This window comes from Diplotaxodon limnothrissa, linkage group LG23 (assembly GCF_057381915.1).
Source record: "Diplotaxodon limnothrissa isolate DT_005_m linkage group LG23, D_limnothrissa_male_GT1.1, whole genome shotgun sequence".
Taxonomy (NCBI): domain Eukaryota; kingdom Metazoa; phylum Chordata; class Actinopteri; order Cichliformes; family Cichlidae; genus Diplotaxodon; species Diplotaxodon limnothrissa.
This window is the reverse complement of record NC_140617.1, coordinates 3,177,354-3,190,348: the sequence shown is the minus strand read 5'-3', so window position 1 is coordinate 3,190,348 and position 12,995 is coordinate 3,177,354. Positions and strand designations below refer to the sequence as shown.

At 40.7% G+C, this 12,995-nt stretch overlaps 1 protein-coding gene across 2 annotated transcripts in view; it reads right to left on the bottom strand.

Annotated features, from left to right (window-relative positions):
• trabd2b (TraB domain containing 2B) overlaps positions 1 to 12,995 on the bottom strand; it is a 72,193-nt gene that overhangs the window by 20,047 nt on the left and 39,151 nt on the right. The window contains exons 3-4 of one of the 2 annotated variants that reach the window (XM_085347542.1): positions 6,814 to 6,960; positions 802 to 976 (exon numbers count right to left, since the gene is read on the bottom strand). In XM_085347542.1, coding sequence (XP_085203668.1) covers positions 802 to 976; positions 6,814 to 6,960 — 322 coding nt within the window. The remainder of the gene's footprint in view (positions 1 to 801; positions 977 to 6,813; positions 6,961 to 12,995) is intronic. The other variant, XM_085347543.1, reaches the window with a different exon arrangement.

The following is a 12,995-nucleotide window of genomic DNA, read 5'->3' as shown; positions in this document are numbered from 1 at the left end:
CAGTGTTCAGCCACATCTGCACGGACACACAAATAGCAGCTGGATGGTGCAACAGTGGCCCTGTCCAAACTGCACAAAGAGCAGAGGGAGTAACAAAAAAAAGGAGCTAGGCATTCAGTATTAATCATTCACTGTGGCGCACACACACTCGCATGCATGCACATACACACATCCTAGAGGTAGCGCCACCCTTTTTCAAATGCACGCAGGCACACAGCCATACAGTAAACAAAGATACCCACCACATGTGTTTGTATATTCTCAAACGTACACACACACACACACACACATTTTCCTTAGGACACACTACACTATTCAGGAAACATTACCAGCATTAGCCAGGAATGCTAATTGAAACAAACAACTCACAGTTTCTTCATTTCTGAGATGGGAGTTGGCTGTAATTGAGACTTCTGTGTATGTGTGTGCACGTGTGTGTACACTTGGACAGATTCACAGTTTTTGAATGCCAGAGATCTGGGAACTATTGTACACTATTATTGTCCTGCTTTTTTTTCTCCAGTTTTGCTTTCAAGCAGAAAAGAGAGCAAATTTGTTCACTGTAAGCACACTTTAAAACTGACAGATTCTCTGTTCCAGACCAAAGTAAACCTGATCTATTCCATTTTTCAGTTACATGCAAATGCATACTCCCTGGAGTTGCTCTCAACATGTAGAATAGAGAAGAATCTCGTAACCAGCAGGTCAAAGGTCATTGCGTGAGTTCCTATAACATTAAAGTTATTTCTGCAGCGTTAAACCGATACTATCCTACAAATCCAATCTGTCTAAGAGTCTTACCTGCACCGAAAGCAAAAAAGTAAGTCTGGTTGGGATTTCTCTGCAGCAGGGCAGAAACTCGTCGTGCCATTCGCTCGTTGCGTTTGTAGATCAGCTCCTGGCGGAAGTAGCTGTCAATCTGCTGAGCCGTCATGCGGTCATGAGCTGGCAAAGAGCTGTTGATGAAGTGAGGCAGCTGAAAGAAAGAAAAAGACCGTGAGAAAAAGGACTTTCAAAGCCTTTGTGGTAAAAATCCATGGCAGAATTAATAGTAAATGAATCACTCAAATTTTAAATAAAACATAAAAAGAAAGAAAGAGCGTTAAAGAAAAGTGGGATGGAAAGAAAGAAGAGGGCTGAATGGTGGTGTTGGTGCCCATGTGAGTGTGACACCTGGCAGCCAGAAGTGTTTCTGATGTGACAGCTTGACAGAAACTGACCAGCGCAACGCCCTGCGCTGTAGACTGATCTTTACATGAGAAAGCATTAACAAATGAAGGAGTTGGAAGGAGAAGTGTCAGCGCCATCTGTGTGTGTATATAGGTTTAACATTTCTGTGTGTGTGTGTGTGTGTGTGTGTGTGCATGTATGACGAAAACTGTTTACACAAATGTGTTTATAGGTGTGGTATGTGCGCTACATGAAAGACACTACAAGTGTGTATGCCTCAGTTCAATATATTGTGAAGTGTAAATGTGTTAATTACTGTTTGATACATTAGCAGCCAGACAGACAGAGAGACCTGGCTCTGTTCCACTTTTTCCTCCATCAGTCGTTAATCTGTGAAGATGAGTGGGGGGGGGGGGGGGGGGGGTTGGCGGTGGACTCAGGATTTGAGATGTCCAGTTCCTTAAGCCCCAGGATAGAAAATGTATCTCTCTGTATCTCGCCCTCCTTATATGACTTGAATACATACTTTTAGATTGATTCCCTCTACAGATCTATCACACACTGACAGTAATAAAGATATTTTTGTAAATGTAAGCACTATTTTCTTATTGAGCTAGATTTTTTCCCAATATCTCTCATTACATTCCAAAGTAAATAAAAATCTGCCATAACAAGAAAATTGGAATTTCATGGAAAGGCTTTTCTCCTTGGCTGGTTATTTACTAAGGGTCTAATTATAAGGCATTCATTCAAAGCTCTTCTTTACTTACAGAGGACGCAGTGTAAGCAACAGAGAAACATCAAGTGATGAAGATCTTATTTAGTTAGTAAAGTTGTTAGCAGTTTGTTCCACTCAGCGGCTGATTTAATTACTTAAGAAAGTGATTACTATGCAGTCACACTAATATAAACTAATCATTACCTAACAGTTTGTTATTATATCTTCCAGTCTGTTCTGTACAAAGTCATTGTATATAGCCCAATCTTACTTTAAAGTAGGACAGATTTAAATAATGGTGGGAATGTAGAAACAAAGAGGTTGGTTTTCATACTCTACACATATGCAGATGTGTTTAATCTGGATTTGTATTTAACTGTGACAAGGAACACTCGTGCAAGCATGCTATTGCTGTCTAGAACTGAGCTACAAGTTTACACAACAGTAGAACAGCTGCAAATGGTGCGTAAATTAGCATGTGTATGTGTGTGTGTCAGGCCTGAAAACATGAGGGGATTTATTGTACCACATGTGAACGAGGTGCACTTCAGAATCCATCCAAAATCTATACGATGTTTCCTTTCAGTCACACCGTCTCAGTCTGTTTTGATTCATACTTCAGTTATCTTAATTTACAACAGAACACTGGATAAATTTCATTTGTTTGTTACACAAATATACATTTCCATTAGTAAACATTTTCTCATTCCAGGATTTAGAGGTTTGTCATTTTTTCCATAGTCTACAGTTGGAATATATATTACTCTGCTTTTCTATAAATGTCTCATACTATTATTATATCCACAAACAAATCTTCACTGCTTCATTAACCTTCTGGAAGTTATGGAGATTTTTGTAAATATATTTTACAAATGTGATAAACTTCATCATGTGCTACCACTTCCAGTGGCGATATCTCTTTATGTACTGTTATATTGTAATATTAGTAAAAAATAAAGGCCAGGTGCTTAAAGGAAGTTTTATTTAAGCGCTGTCCATAAACCTGAGCCATTTCCACACATGTACTGAAGCCCTGATCTTTTCTAGGTCTCGCAAGACGGAGCCACATGTGAGAACTCAAATGTCTCACGCAGTCAAGTCATACATGTGTTGTTTTCAACCTGCCAGAACACTTTTACAGAGTTTGTACAATGTTGGCCTGAACTGATGTATAAACCAAGCAGATCATATCAATACTTCATTTACTGCTGGTTAATTGGTGTCATATGCACTGCCTCATACATGAATACATCTATCCAGCCAGCTACCTTAGCTAAATCACACAGTATATATGCCGCAGCGCAGTGGACTATTCCTTCGTGTTTGCTACATGTGACAAAGGACAGCTTTGGAAAATATCTTTGCCTCATTCTTCAGAAACTATGAAAGGTTTATGTGTGAAAACAGTTTTAGAATAAAAGATCAAGAAAAGAACCTTTCCCTCAAATTCAGGGTCTGATTAAATTTGAACGGTTTGTATGCCACTGAATTAAAACACATGCTTTTTGTTATAACCCAGCAGTAGAACAAAAAAGGCAGAAAGAAACAAAAGCGCATTTACACAATTATCTGTAGCCCAAGGCCTTTTTTATCTGTGTTTTGTCAGGGTGAATGACGCAGGTTTACCCAGATTGACAGCTCTATACGATTCATAAATAAAATAATGCAAACTTGGAAGAAAGTTGTGGAAAAGTTTAAAGAGAGAGCTGAAGAAAAAGGTGCAGAAAGACTTCATGGCTGATGAGAGAGGATCGTGTGAGTGTTTCAAGACAAGGAAAAAAAGGGTTCGGTCAAAGAGGGGTCAAGGTAGGAGTGTAACGGTAAATGGTAAATGGCCTGTATTTATATAGCGCCTTACTAGTCCCTAAGGACCCCAAAGCGCTTTACATATCCAGTCATCCACCCATTCACACACTGGTGATGGCAAGCTACATTGTAGCCACAGCCACCCTGGGGCGCACTGACAGAGGCGAGGCTGCCGGACACTGGCGCCACCGGGCCCTCTGACCACCACCAGTAGGCAACGGGTGAAGTGTCTTGCCCAAGGACACAACGACCGAGACTGTCCAAGCCAGGGCTCGAACCGGCAACCTTCCGATTACAAGACGAACTCCCAACTCTTGAGCCACGATTGCCCCATAGCCACGATTGTAAACGCAGATAAGTTATCACATGAAAAGCCATTAGCTGCTCTCCATCCCAACGTCCACAGGAAACACATAGTGACAGCAAGATATTTTCTCCCTTCCCCACCACTGGTACTGCTCTGCACTCATGTTCTCGTACATATCCTGCCAGCCGTTTACTTCTATTTTTTCCTTTCCCTTCGGATTCAGCTGTTTGAAATCCCCTTTCTCTTCTCTTCTGCTCTTTCTTTCTTTTTTTTGTAGCTCTGATGATATCGTGGCACTGAAGTGATAACAACTTGTAGGGACAACCCAGAGTAATACAGCATTTAAGAACATTTTCAGTCATATATTACCATATAAATTATGCAGAAACATAACAGATGTGGAAAACTAAACCTTTGAGACATAATTTTTCATCTTGGCACATCAGTCTACATTTTGATGGTTTACATCTCCAGGTAACTTTTGCCTATGTCTTTTGTTTTCTTCATTTTTTTTTATGTGTTTACTTAAATGAATGCATTCATCTTACTTCTTTTGCATTTCAGTTTTTCTTCTGTCTCACTTGCACTCTGTTTTTCTGATGAATTTGGGACCGGTTGAATGCTGAAACACATTAACCTCTCTTACACCGTTCCACTCACTTGTGGTCTCTGGCCTGGCATCGGCCTCTTTCTTATTTGAAGAAGATTGAACTGAAAGAGCATCAGGGGTGTCGGAGCGGGGGCCACTGGATTAAGTCCTATCTATCAAAAAACACCTGTCCTTTTACAGCTCTGGAAGCTCACATTCACACAGACACACAAACCTGCAATAGATCATTAGGCTACAGAAGTGAGCTCTGAAGTCAGGCATCTGATTGCTGTAGCATATGTTGGGGAATGTTAATACATGTTATTATGACATGAGGAGCAGGGGCAAACTGGTATGAGTTAAACTGCAGGTGAAATAGTGGCTAACAGCCCTTCATGGCTCACAGGAAGAAAAAGGTGTATAAAAGCAGACAATGAGAGAGACAGGCATAGAAACACGGAGAAAAAAAAGCAATCGCATGTCATTTGTCAGCGCTGAATTGTAAAGGCATTGTGAGTTTGTGTGTACAGTAAGTTTTTTCATATAGTGTGTGTCTCTAGTGGATATGATGTGGAACTCGAGCAGTGAGTTGAGGTTACATGGTCTTTTGGGTTTAATGGGACTTAAGGATCAGTGAGGAAGGTTGACACAGCATAATTGACTTATGAGGAGAGCGTTTGAGCAAATCTGCATTTAAAAGGCAGAGATGGATTGAGAGCCACTACATGTTGTGTCTACCACATGTATTTGTAGGTATGTGTGCGTGTGTGTGTGTGTGCGTGTACTTAATGCCGAATGGCCTCTTGACAGCTGGGTATGAAGACTGATTAAGAGACCATCACCAAAGGAGCAAAGGCTATGTTAGGAAATAAGTTGGAGGAGGTTAGATGGTGTATTTACAGTGGAGTCCAGAGCTATTAAAGTGTCAGACTATCAAGTAACTTGAGGCTGAGAAGGATTAATATGGCAATGTGCAGATTTGTGGAATTGACGTGTAAGCCCAAAAGTTCGAGGTGACGATAGTGTAATGGCACAGAAGTGGGTATGAGAAGTTTGCCAACTCAAATCGAGGATCTGACAGATTCAAGTTCTGAGCACTGTTACAGATGTTTTGCTACCACTAGCTAGTATTTTCTGTGAGGATTTTTAGTGAATCAGGAACGATAAGTAGACGATTCCCTTTTCCAGCAAAACATAGCTAACTTAGAAGTTCAAAGGTTCGCCTTTTTTCTGCTTTAAAAAATTGCAAAGTTAATAAATAAATATTTTGGTAGTTTCTGCAAATGAATTTAAGAAAGTTGTCTTTGATGGTTAAAAGTTTACAGCAGGGTATCAAAGCAAGTCTCACTTGCATGATACCTTAGGTCACTATTAAAAAAGAAAGAAAGAAAAAATCAGTGACATGACCTAAAACACATATTCATATAGTTTAACATGTTTTTATGCCTGGAAGCAAACCTGGAACCATTCATCATTGTTTGGCAGCGAATGCAGGTTCCCATTCTTTTCAGTTCTCTCGGTAGAAAAAGAATGAATGTGTAGGTCTGCAGCTTAAATATAGTGTGCAGAGGATGATGTTACATGCACAGGTGTGATTAATCTGGTAAACTGTACTGCACTGAGTATGCAAGTGAGTTGAGATCAGTGCAGAATCTTCAAAACAGCTAGCTCTTAGTTTGCCTAAAACTGGCTGAGAGAAATTAAAAAACGACGGATTATGTGACAGTACATTTTAGGTCATTTTACTTAGTAATGCAAAAGTAATCAAATTAGTTACTTTGTCCAATAAGTGATTATGTAATGTAGAAAAGTAACTTGTAATGTGTAATATCTTACTTTTTTCAGTAACAATCCTAACATTGGTAATGTGATACCAGCATGAAAGTAACTTATTATCCAACTTTTTCACTGTAGCCAAACATTCCAACTTTACCAGTATGTTGCTGTCTGACCATGCAAAACTTTGGAATTTGGAAATATGTGAGAAATGTTGTAAAACTTTGTAAGGTTTGACAAAGTGGATTAACGGTATTAGATCCTTTGTATTATATTAGGCAGGCAATTTATTTTAGAGTCTTTATGTTGTTTCTTTTTGCCACAAAAAACTTGTTTTAACTGGTTTTGAAGAATTTTGACACAAAGCTATTGAAATCAGTCCTAAAAAGTGAACCACAAGTGATGATATTTTTTACAATGGGGTGAGCAGTCCTTAAATTAATCAACCTGTGAGGTGTCATGGTTTAAGATGATAGCGCTGAGGTCACCACAGTTGTAGTGTGTAATGAGGTCCTCTGTGGTGTAGGAACCTTGGAGGCTGCCCGCTCGAACACCCTCGTGCTGCAGCAGCGTCTGGTTCAAGGCAAACAGCACCTACAGGTAGAGACATGGAAACATACGAAGGGCGCTGTTACTTTCTGCATCCACAAACTCAGTTTCCTCTGCTGTGCACCCAAGAGGAATTTGCCACAAAGGTGTAGAAATTGTGCAGGCGTAGCCAGTGTTCCTCTTTAAAAAATATATTGACCTTAATATACAATGAAGCTATTATACTCAGTGTCTGCTGCAGAATACTTATTCTTTTGCAGGGTTTTCATTTCTTTCAGGAAATTTTCATACGCTTTTCATACAAGCTGACTACAGGTAAAAGCAGACCACAAAATGCATGGCAAGGAGCCATTGACTTTTTCCTGAAGGAAAGAAAGAACAGGGAAGAAAGGTAGAGCTGAAGAGATTGAAAGAGAAAGAGGCCCTTTAAAAATAAGCCTCCTTTCTCTTTCACCAGGACCAGGTTGCAGAAAATTTATAGCACCCATTAAAATCGAAAGTAAACCCTCTTTAGAGAGAATTTATAGCGTGCAGCCGCTAGCCAGCCCAAAACCTCCACAGCTGTCCTAGACACCAGGGGTTAATCTCCCTGCTCCCACCCTCTACAATCTCACGCCACTTCTGACTGGCCTGGCAATCAAGACCGACCTGTCAGTCAGTGCTAAGCTCTCTTACAGGAACCAGAGGTGCATTTGAAAGAAAACGTTTTTTTCTTCCTGTATTGTATTGCAATTCACATAGTTCTACATTGCACCCAATAAGACAGAGGTTTCAGCTGATGTGATTACAACATGAACATATCTTCAAACTAAACCAGACTGATCCATGCCTGTGATCCTAATTGCCAAGAAACCTGACTAGTGCTTTGGAAAATACTGCAGGGAGAACGTCAGCATCCAGCCCCAGATGATTTGTAGAGCAGCTTAAGACCGATACAGCTGCACAACTGATTGAGCCCCATGTCAAAAAATTTTAAGTCGTAATTCCTGCAATTAAGCAGTGTTTTCGCAATCATATATGCCCATATTGGGCACATTGCATGTTTAAACTCCATGTAACCTTTACGTTGGGATAATCACAACCAAGCTCTAAGCTCAACCTTGTGACTCTCTCTCCTTCTCTCTGAGGTTATTGTGTTTGCTAACAAGTCTTGTGGGCTCCTTTTCACTTTAATCCACTTTTGTTTCATAATGCAAGGAGACAACTGATGAGCTAACGGCACACATAACTCTGTCATCATCCTGTTTTTTGTCTACTGCATCCTCCTCTTATCTCTCTGCCAGGGCCTGATCTCTGTGCCTTTCTTCCTGTTGTATAGCAGGAGTCAGATCTTATATATTTGTTTTGACATGTTTCATCCAGCATATTCTTCAGCTGTATCCAACACCGTGCTGTCACCCTGCCAGAGGCACATAAGAGTGCCTTGATCAAACCTGTGACCATTTCAGTTCTGTAAACATATGACTTCGAGGCTTTCTTTAGCTTATATTTTAACACAAGACTTCTCAAATCCAGGAGCCCCACTGCTGCTGTAGTAATGACTCTGTATGACTCAATTTTTGTTTGCATCAGAAATGAAGTTCATTGTTCTAAACTCCAGGTAATGTTGAGGTGTGATGCCAGACCCAGAGGAGCAAATGCTATCTGGTCCATCGCCAGACAAGCTAATTTTGCTGCTGTTGAAGCTGATTTTGTGCCGGTAAGTTGCCACGGCTCCAGGTCCTTGACCCACAGGGCTTTTGGCCAGTAGGTCCTGGCCAGACTCAGGGTCAGAAGCTGGTAAACCTTGCACACCTGCAAGGATTTTTGCTATGCAGCCAACTTCAATACTTTTCTTTACATTGGACCAGACAGATCTGGACACAACTGGCGAGATGTCAAGACCATGGTTGGTTGTGTTGGTAGGGGAGATGTTATTTCAATATTGTCCCCTGGGAAGGGAAAGGAACATCTCTGCAGCTGTAACCATGGTGCTCAAGTTATGTGCTGGACTGAATGAAAGAGCACGTCAGTCACCACAGGGGACGCAAAGACGGAGAAAGAGGCAGTGAGAGGAAAAACGCAAACATTCCCTGTGTGTGTGTGTGTGTGTGTGTGTGTGTGTGTGTGTGTGTGTGTGTGTGTGTGTGTGTGTGTGCGCGCGCGCGCGCGCATGCACACGTTGACTAACAGAGTGGTTGTTCTCACACTGAAGTGATCGACTCACTCTGACAGACCAACTTTTTTATAGCCAGACCTTTTCAAAATAACAAATACTGACCGTTTTCACCACATAGTTTACTACTGCAGGTCTAAGTTCTCTTTTTTTCCTAATCTCTTCTAATACATGCGTGCGAAACTCCAATTGTAATTAAATAAAAGCTTTATAAGAACAAAGCTGGAAGGAGAAGTGCACATGGATAGTCTTGGAACCTGCAATCTGAGTTCAGCACTCCAAAAATTCATTAGCAAGCTTTGGAGGGAAAACAGAGAGCAGGGGTTGGGAAGGATAATGAGCATTAAAAAAATCCCAGAGATCTTTTTAAGTTTAAGAAAATGTCGTTTATCAACTTGTGTGTACATTACAACAATTGACCTTGAAGTGCATTAAATCCTGGCTGTTAGCTAGCAGTAGTGTTAGCTTGTCTGAGGGTTTTATGGGTCTGAAGCATATAATGAGTAGGTGCCGATGACAAGGTACTGGAACTGAGAATGTTGAAGAATGTGAGTAGTGCTTATAGCTAAAGAACTGCAGAAGGAAGTGTCAGAGTGTGGAGGCCAAACTCTGAAATCTGGCAAAGAAGCAAAATATGATTTACTTTAGAAGTAAGTACACAGGAGTCACTAAAAACAAAAGACACACAGAGCAGTCGTTTTATAAAGCTAAAAAAGGAAACATGGTCACATATTCATTCTGTCTGCTTCCATATTTTCTCCACCTTCTTGTCCAATCTCCTCAACTCCTTGCATTTTGTCTCAGTAAAGCAATGACACATTGTTCCATGTTCCTGCAAACTCAGAGCGAGACAACGAACAAAGGGCGAAAAGAAAGAGGTCTGAGTACAAAGGCCAAATAGAGCTGAAAGTGTGAAAGACGAACAAAGCCTTGTTCTCTGTGATGAGCATGTGTTGCACATATGGAGGTGATTCTTCTCCAGTTGTGTAGTGGAGAGTTTGGGAAAGTGAGCATGAAATGTATGGGTAAGGCCTGGCATGGGTGTTGGCTGTAACCAGGCAGCAGTCAGGTGTATTAAAGCTTAGCAAAGGCTTGCCAGCACCAGGACAGAGAGCTGAGATAGTGTGTTCCTTCACAGTGTTTCCCCTTTTTCTCTTATGTTTGTCTCTGATTGGATATCTATGTATAGTTATGTTTTTGGCCTCGTGAACAAGGAAAACAACTCTCTGAGCAGGTAAAAACATCTAAACAGTATATACCCTACAGTTTACCAGATCACCACCAAAATGTAATGAGTTGTCATTTTTCCTCTGATAGATGATCAGAATACTTTAATAATCCCCAAGGAAATTATGTGAAGTAATTCTGTGCAAAAACTGCCCCATTTCTTAATATGTTGATTCACTCCTTATTCTGGACCCACATCAGAATTTCAACGGTTCCTCTCCTTTACCTCTCCACTCAATTTTATGAAGTCTTGCTTGTTGGTTTTCTTTAATCTTGTTGACAAATAGTAAGACAGGCAAATGGCACTGAAAACATACCAATTCCAAGAAGAAAGGCAAAGAGCAAGGGAAATAGCAGAAAGTCATTTCCTTTTTTCCTATTTAGTCTTAGTTTCCTGCACATGACTGCTTATTTTAATTAGGCAGTTTTTGTAGTTTCTTGTAGTTAAATGATGTGATTTAATATTATCCTGCGACATTATCTTTGTGAGTGAAACCAGCAGCTAACAAGAGTTAAAGATTACATAAATAAAATGACTAAAAACACATGTTGTTGCTGGTCTATTGGTTTTGTGTGGTAATTAAAATAGAAAAATAGCAAACTGGCAGCATACTGCAATGGTTATTATGTCACACATTCTTCCTTGTCAAAATCAAATGTCTATGTTGCCCACAATGCAACTTGACCACCTGCAGTTTGGTCTGAGGTTTGTCTACATTTCTGTGCATTGATGTGATGTCAGTATAATATGAAAAATGAGTTTCCATGAAAACCAGCTGAAGTTGGGAAAAAAAACAGCCCCAGAAGCCAGAAAATTCTGCCACAAGAGTTGCTTGGTTGTTGGCATCGTATCAAAAATATGACCAATCAAATTAGATATTGTGGCTGATAGCAAGAGGATTGCGATTAGCTCGCGATATCAGTGTAAAGTGATGTCTGTGAAGGTTCTCAGTCGTCCAGGTCATCGTAGTCAAAGGAGCTTGCAAAGAAAAGTGTCTGGACTTCTTTAAGTTGCTTGAAGACGTTTCACCTCTCATCCGAGAAGCTTCTTCAGTTCTAAGGTCAAATGGTGGAGAGTCCCAGATATAAACCTAGTGGGAGTTTCCCCCCACAGAGGGACAAAAGGACCCCCTGATGATCCTCTAATCGCCTGAGCCAAAGTGGGAAACTGGGCGTGGGTCCCAATCAGCCAGAGTTTCGGGTGTGTTCATTGTGAAACCTGGCCCCACCTTATCATGCGAATTCCTGAGGTCAGATGGCCCAGGATGTGAGTGGGCGTTAAGGCGTCTGGGAAGGGATCTCAAAACTGGATTATAGATGGCAGAGAGTTGGTGTCGTAAACCCCCGCCTCTGTTCAAAGATGGTCGCTCACAGTGGACATAGATGCTTCTTTCACTCCTCTTTCAAACCATCTGTCCTCTCTGTCCAAAATGTGAACATTGGCATCCTCGAAAGAGTGTCCTTTATCCTTAAGATGCAGATGGACTGCTGAGTCTTGTCCTGTGGAGGTGGCTCTTCTGTGTTGTGCAAGTGTAAAGTGATCTAGAAGTTGAATGAACGACTTCCCGGCTCTTGAAATTGGACTATCAGAAGGGTAATAGGCTAATACAGATGCAAGTCACATTTAGCCTAGGGCTGTGCGATATGACCAAAATCTCATATCCCGATATAAGACATCTATCGTCCGATAACCATATAAATCACAAAAATGTAACATTTTCTGTAAATTCTGTGAATCTCGGGCAGCTCGACTTGCGTGAAGTGTTTCCAGCTGCGCGTCATGTAGCTGGAGTCGAGGGTTTTAACCGATGCATGAAACGATACATTTTTAGACATAAGTTGTAACGGCCGCTGTTTTCTTTGTGAGTATTTATTACATGGCGTGCTGCGGGGAAAAGCCTGTTCTAACGTTTGAGTCTAAGGTTTATTTTTGAGCACCTGGCGGCTCTTTTTTAATTCTCATCTGTAAATACTCTGCATCTTTCACGTGATTCAGTTTATTTTGAAAAGTCTCAACAGGGTCTTGAGCTTTATTGTGAAAGGTTTAAGTGGAACATAAACAAGCGGGCACGCAATGGTGTTATCTTCGTTGTTGCTAACCACAACGCATAAAAACAGGCGCTTGTCCGTCTGTAGTGTGGTTATATAAAATATAAGAGAAAGAGAGAACTTTAACTTTAAATTAATATAGCCACTACAGTGACCATCAAAACGATGAAAAAATATTGCAGTAAACAGTTTATTTTGCGACACCATGAAACAAACGATAGCATAAAATGAAACATAGACGTTTTTATATCGTCATCCGATATATATCGTTATATCAAACAGCCCTAATTTAGCCCATCAGATCTGTCCAAGGAGTTCCCTTGTAATTGATTTATTTTATTAGTAAATAACTAAGAGCTTTGTTGTACCTTTGGTATAAACTCAAGCCATCAGAAGAGAATGGAAATTCAGTTATTTCACACTGCTTTTATTACTGCCTGTTTAAACAGTTCCTTATAAAGAAAACAGTTCAGAGTGGTGTGTTCCCCTCAACCAATCTCTTCTCCCTGAGAGCTGCTTGTGTTTCATTACCTGAAAGAGAAGAGCTAGACCTCTGACCCAGGACAACACTGCTGGGTTTCTCTGGGCCAAGCTGGCTTCCTCCTGTGGGTTTCAGCTACTGAATACAAAAGGAGATTTGGGTTCACAG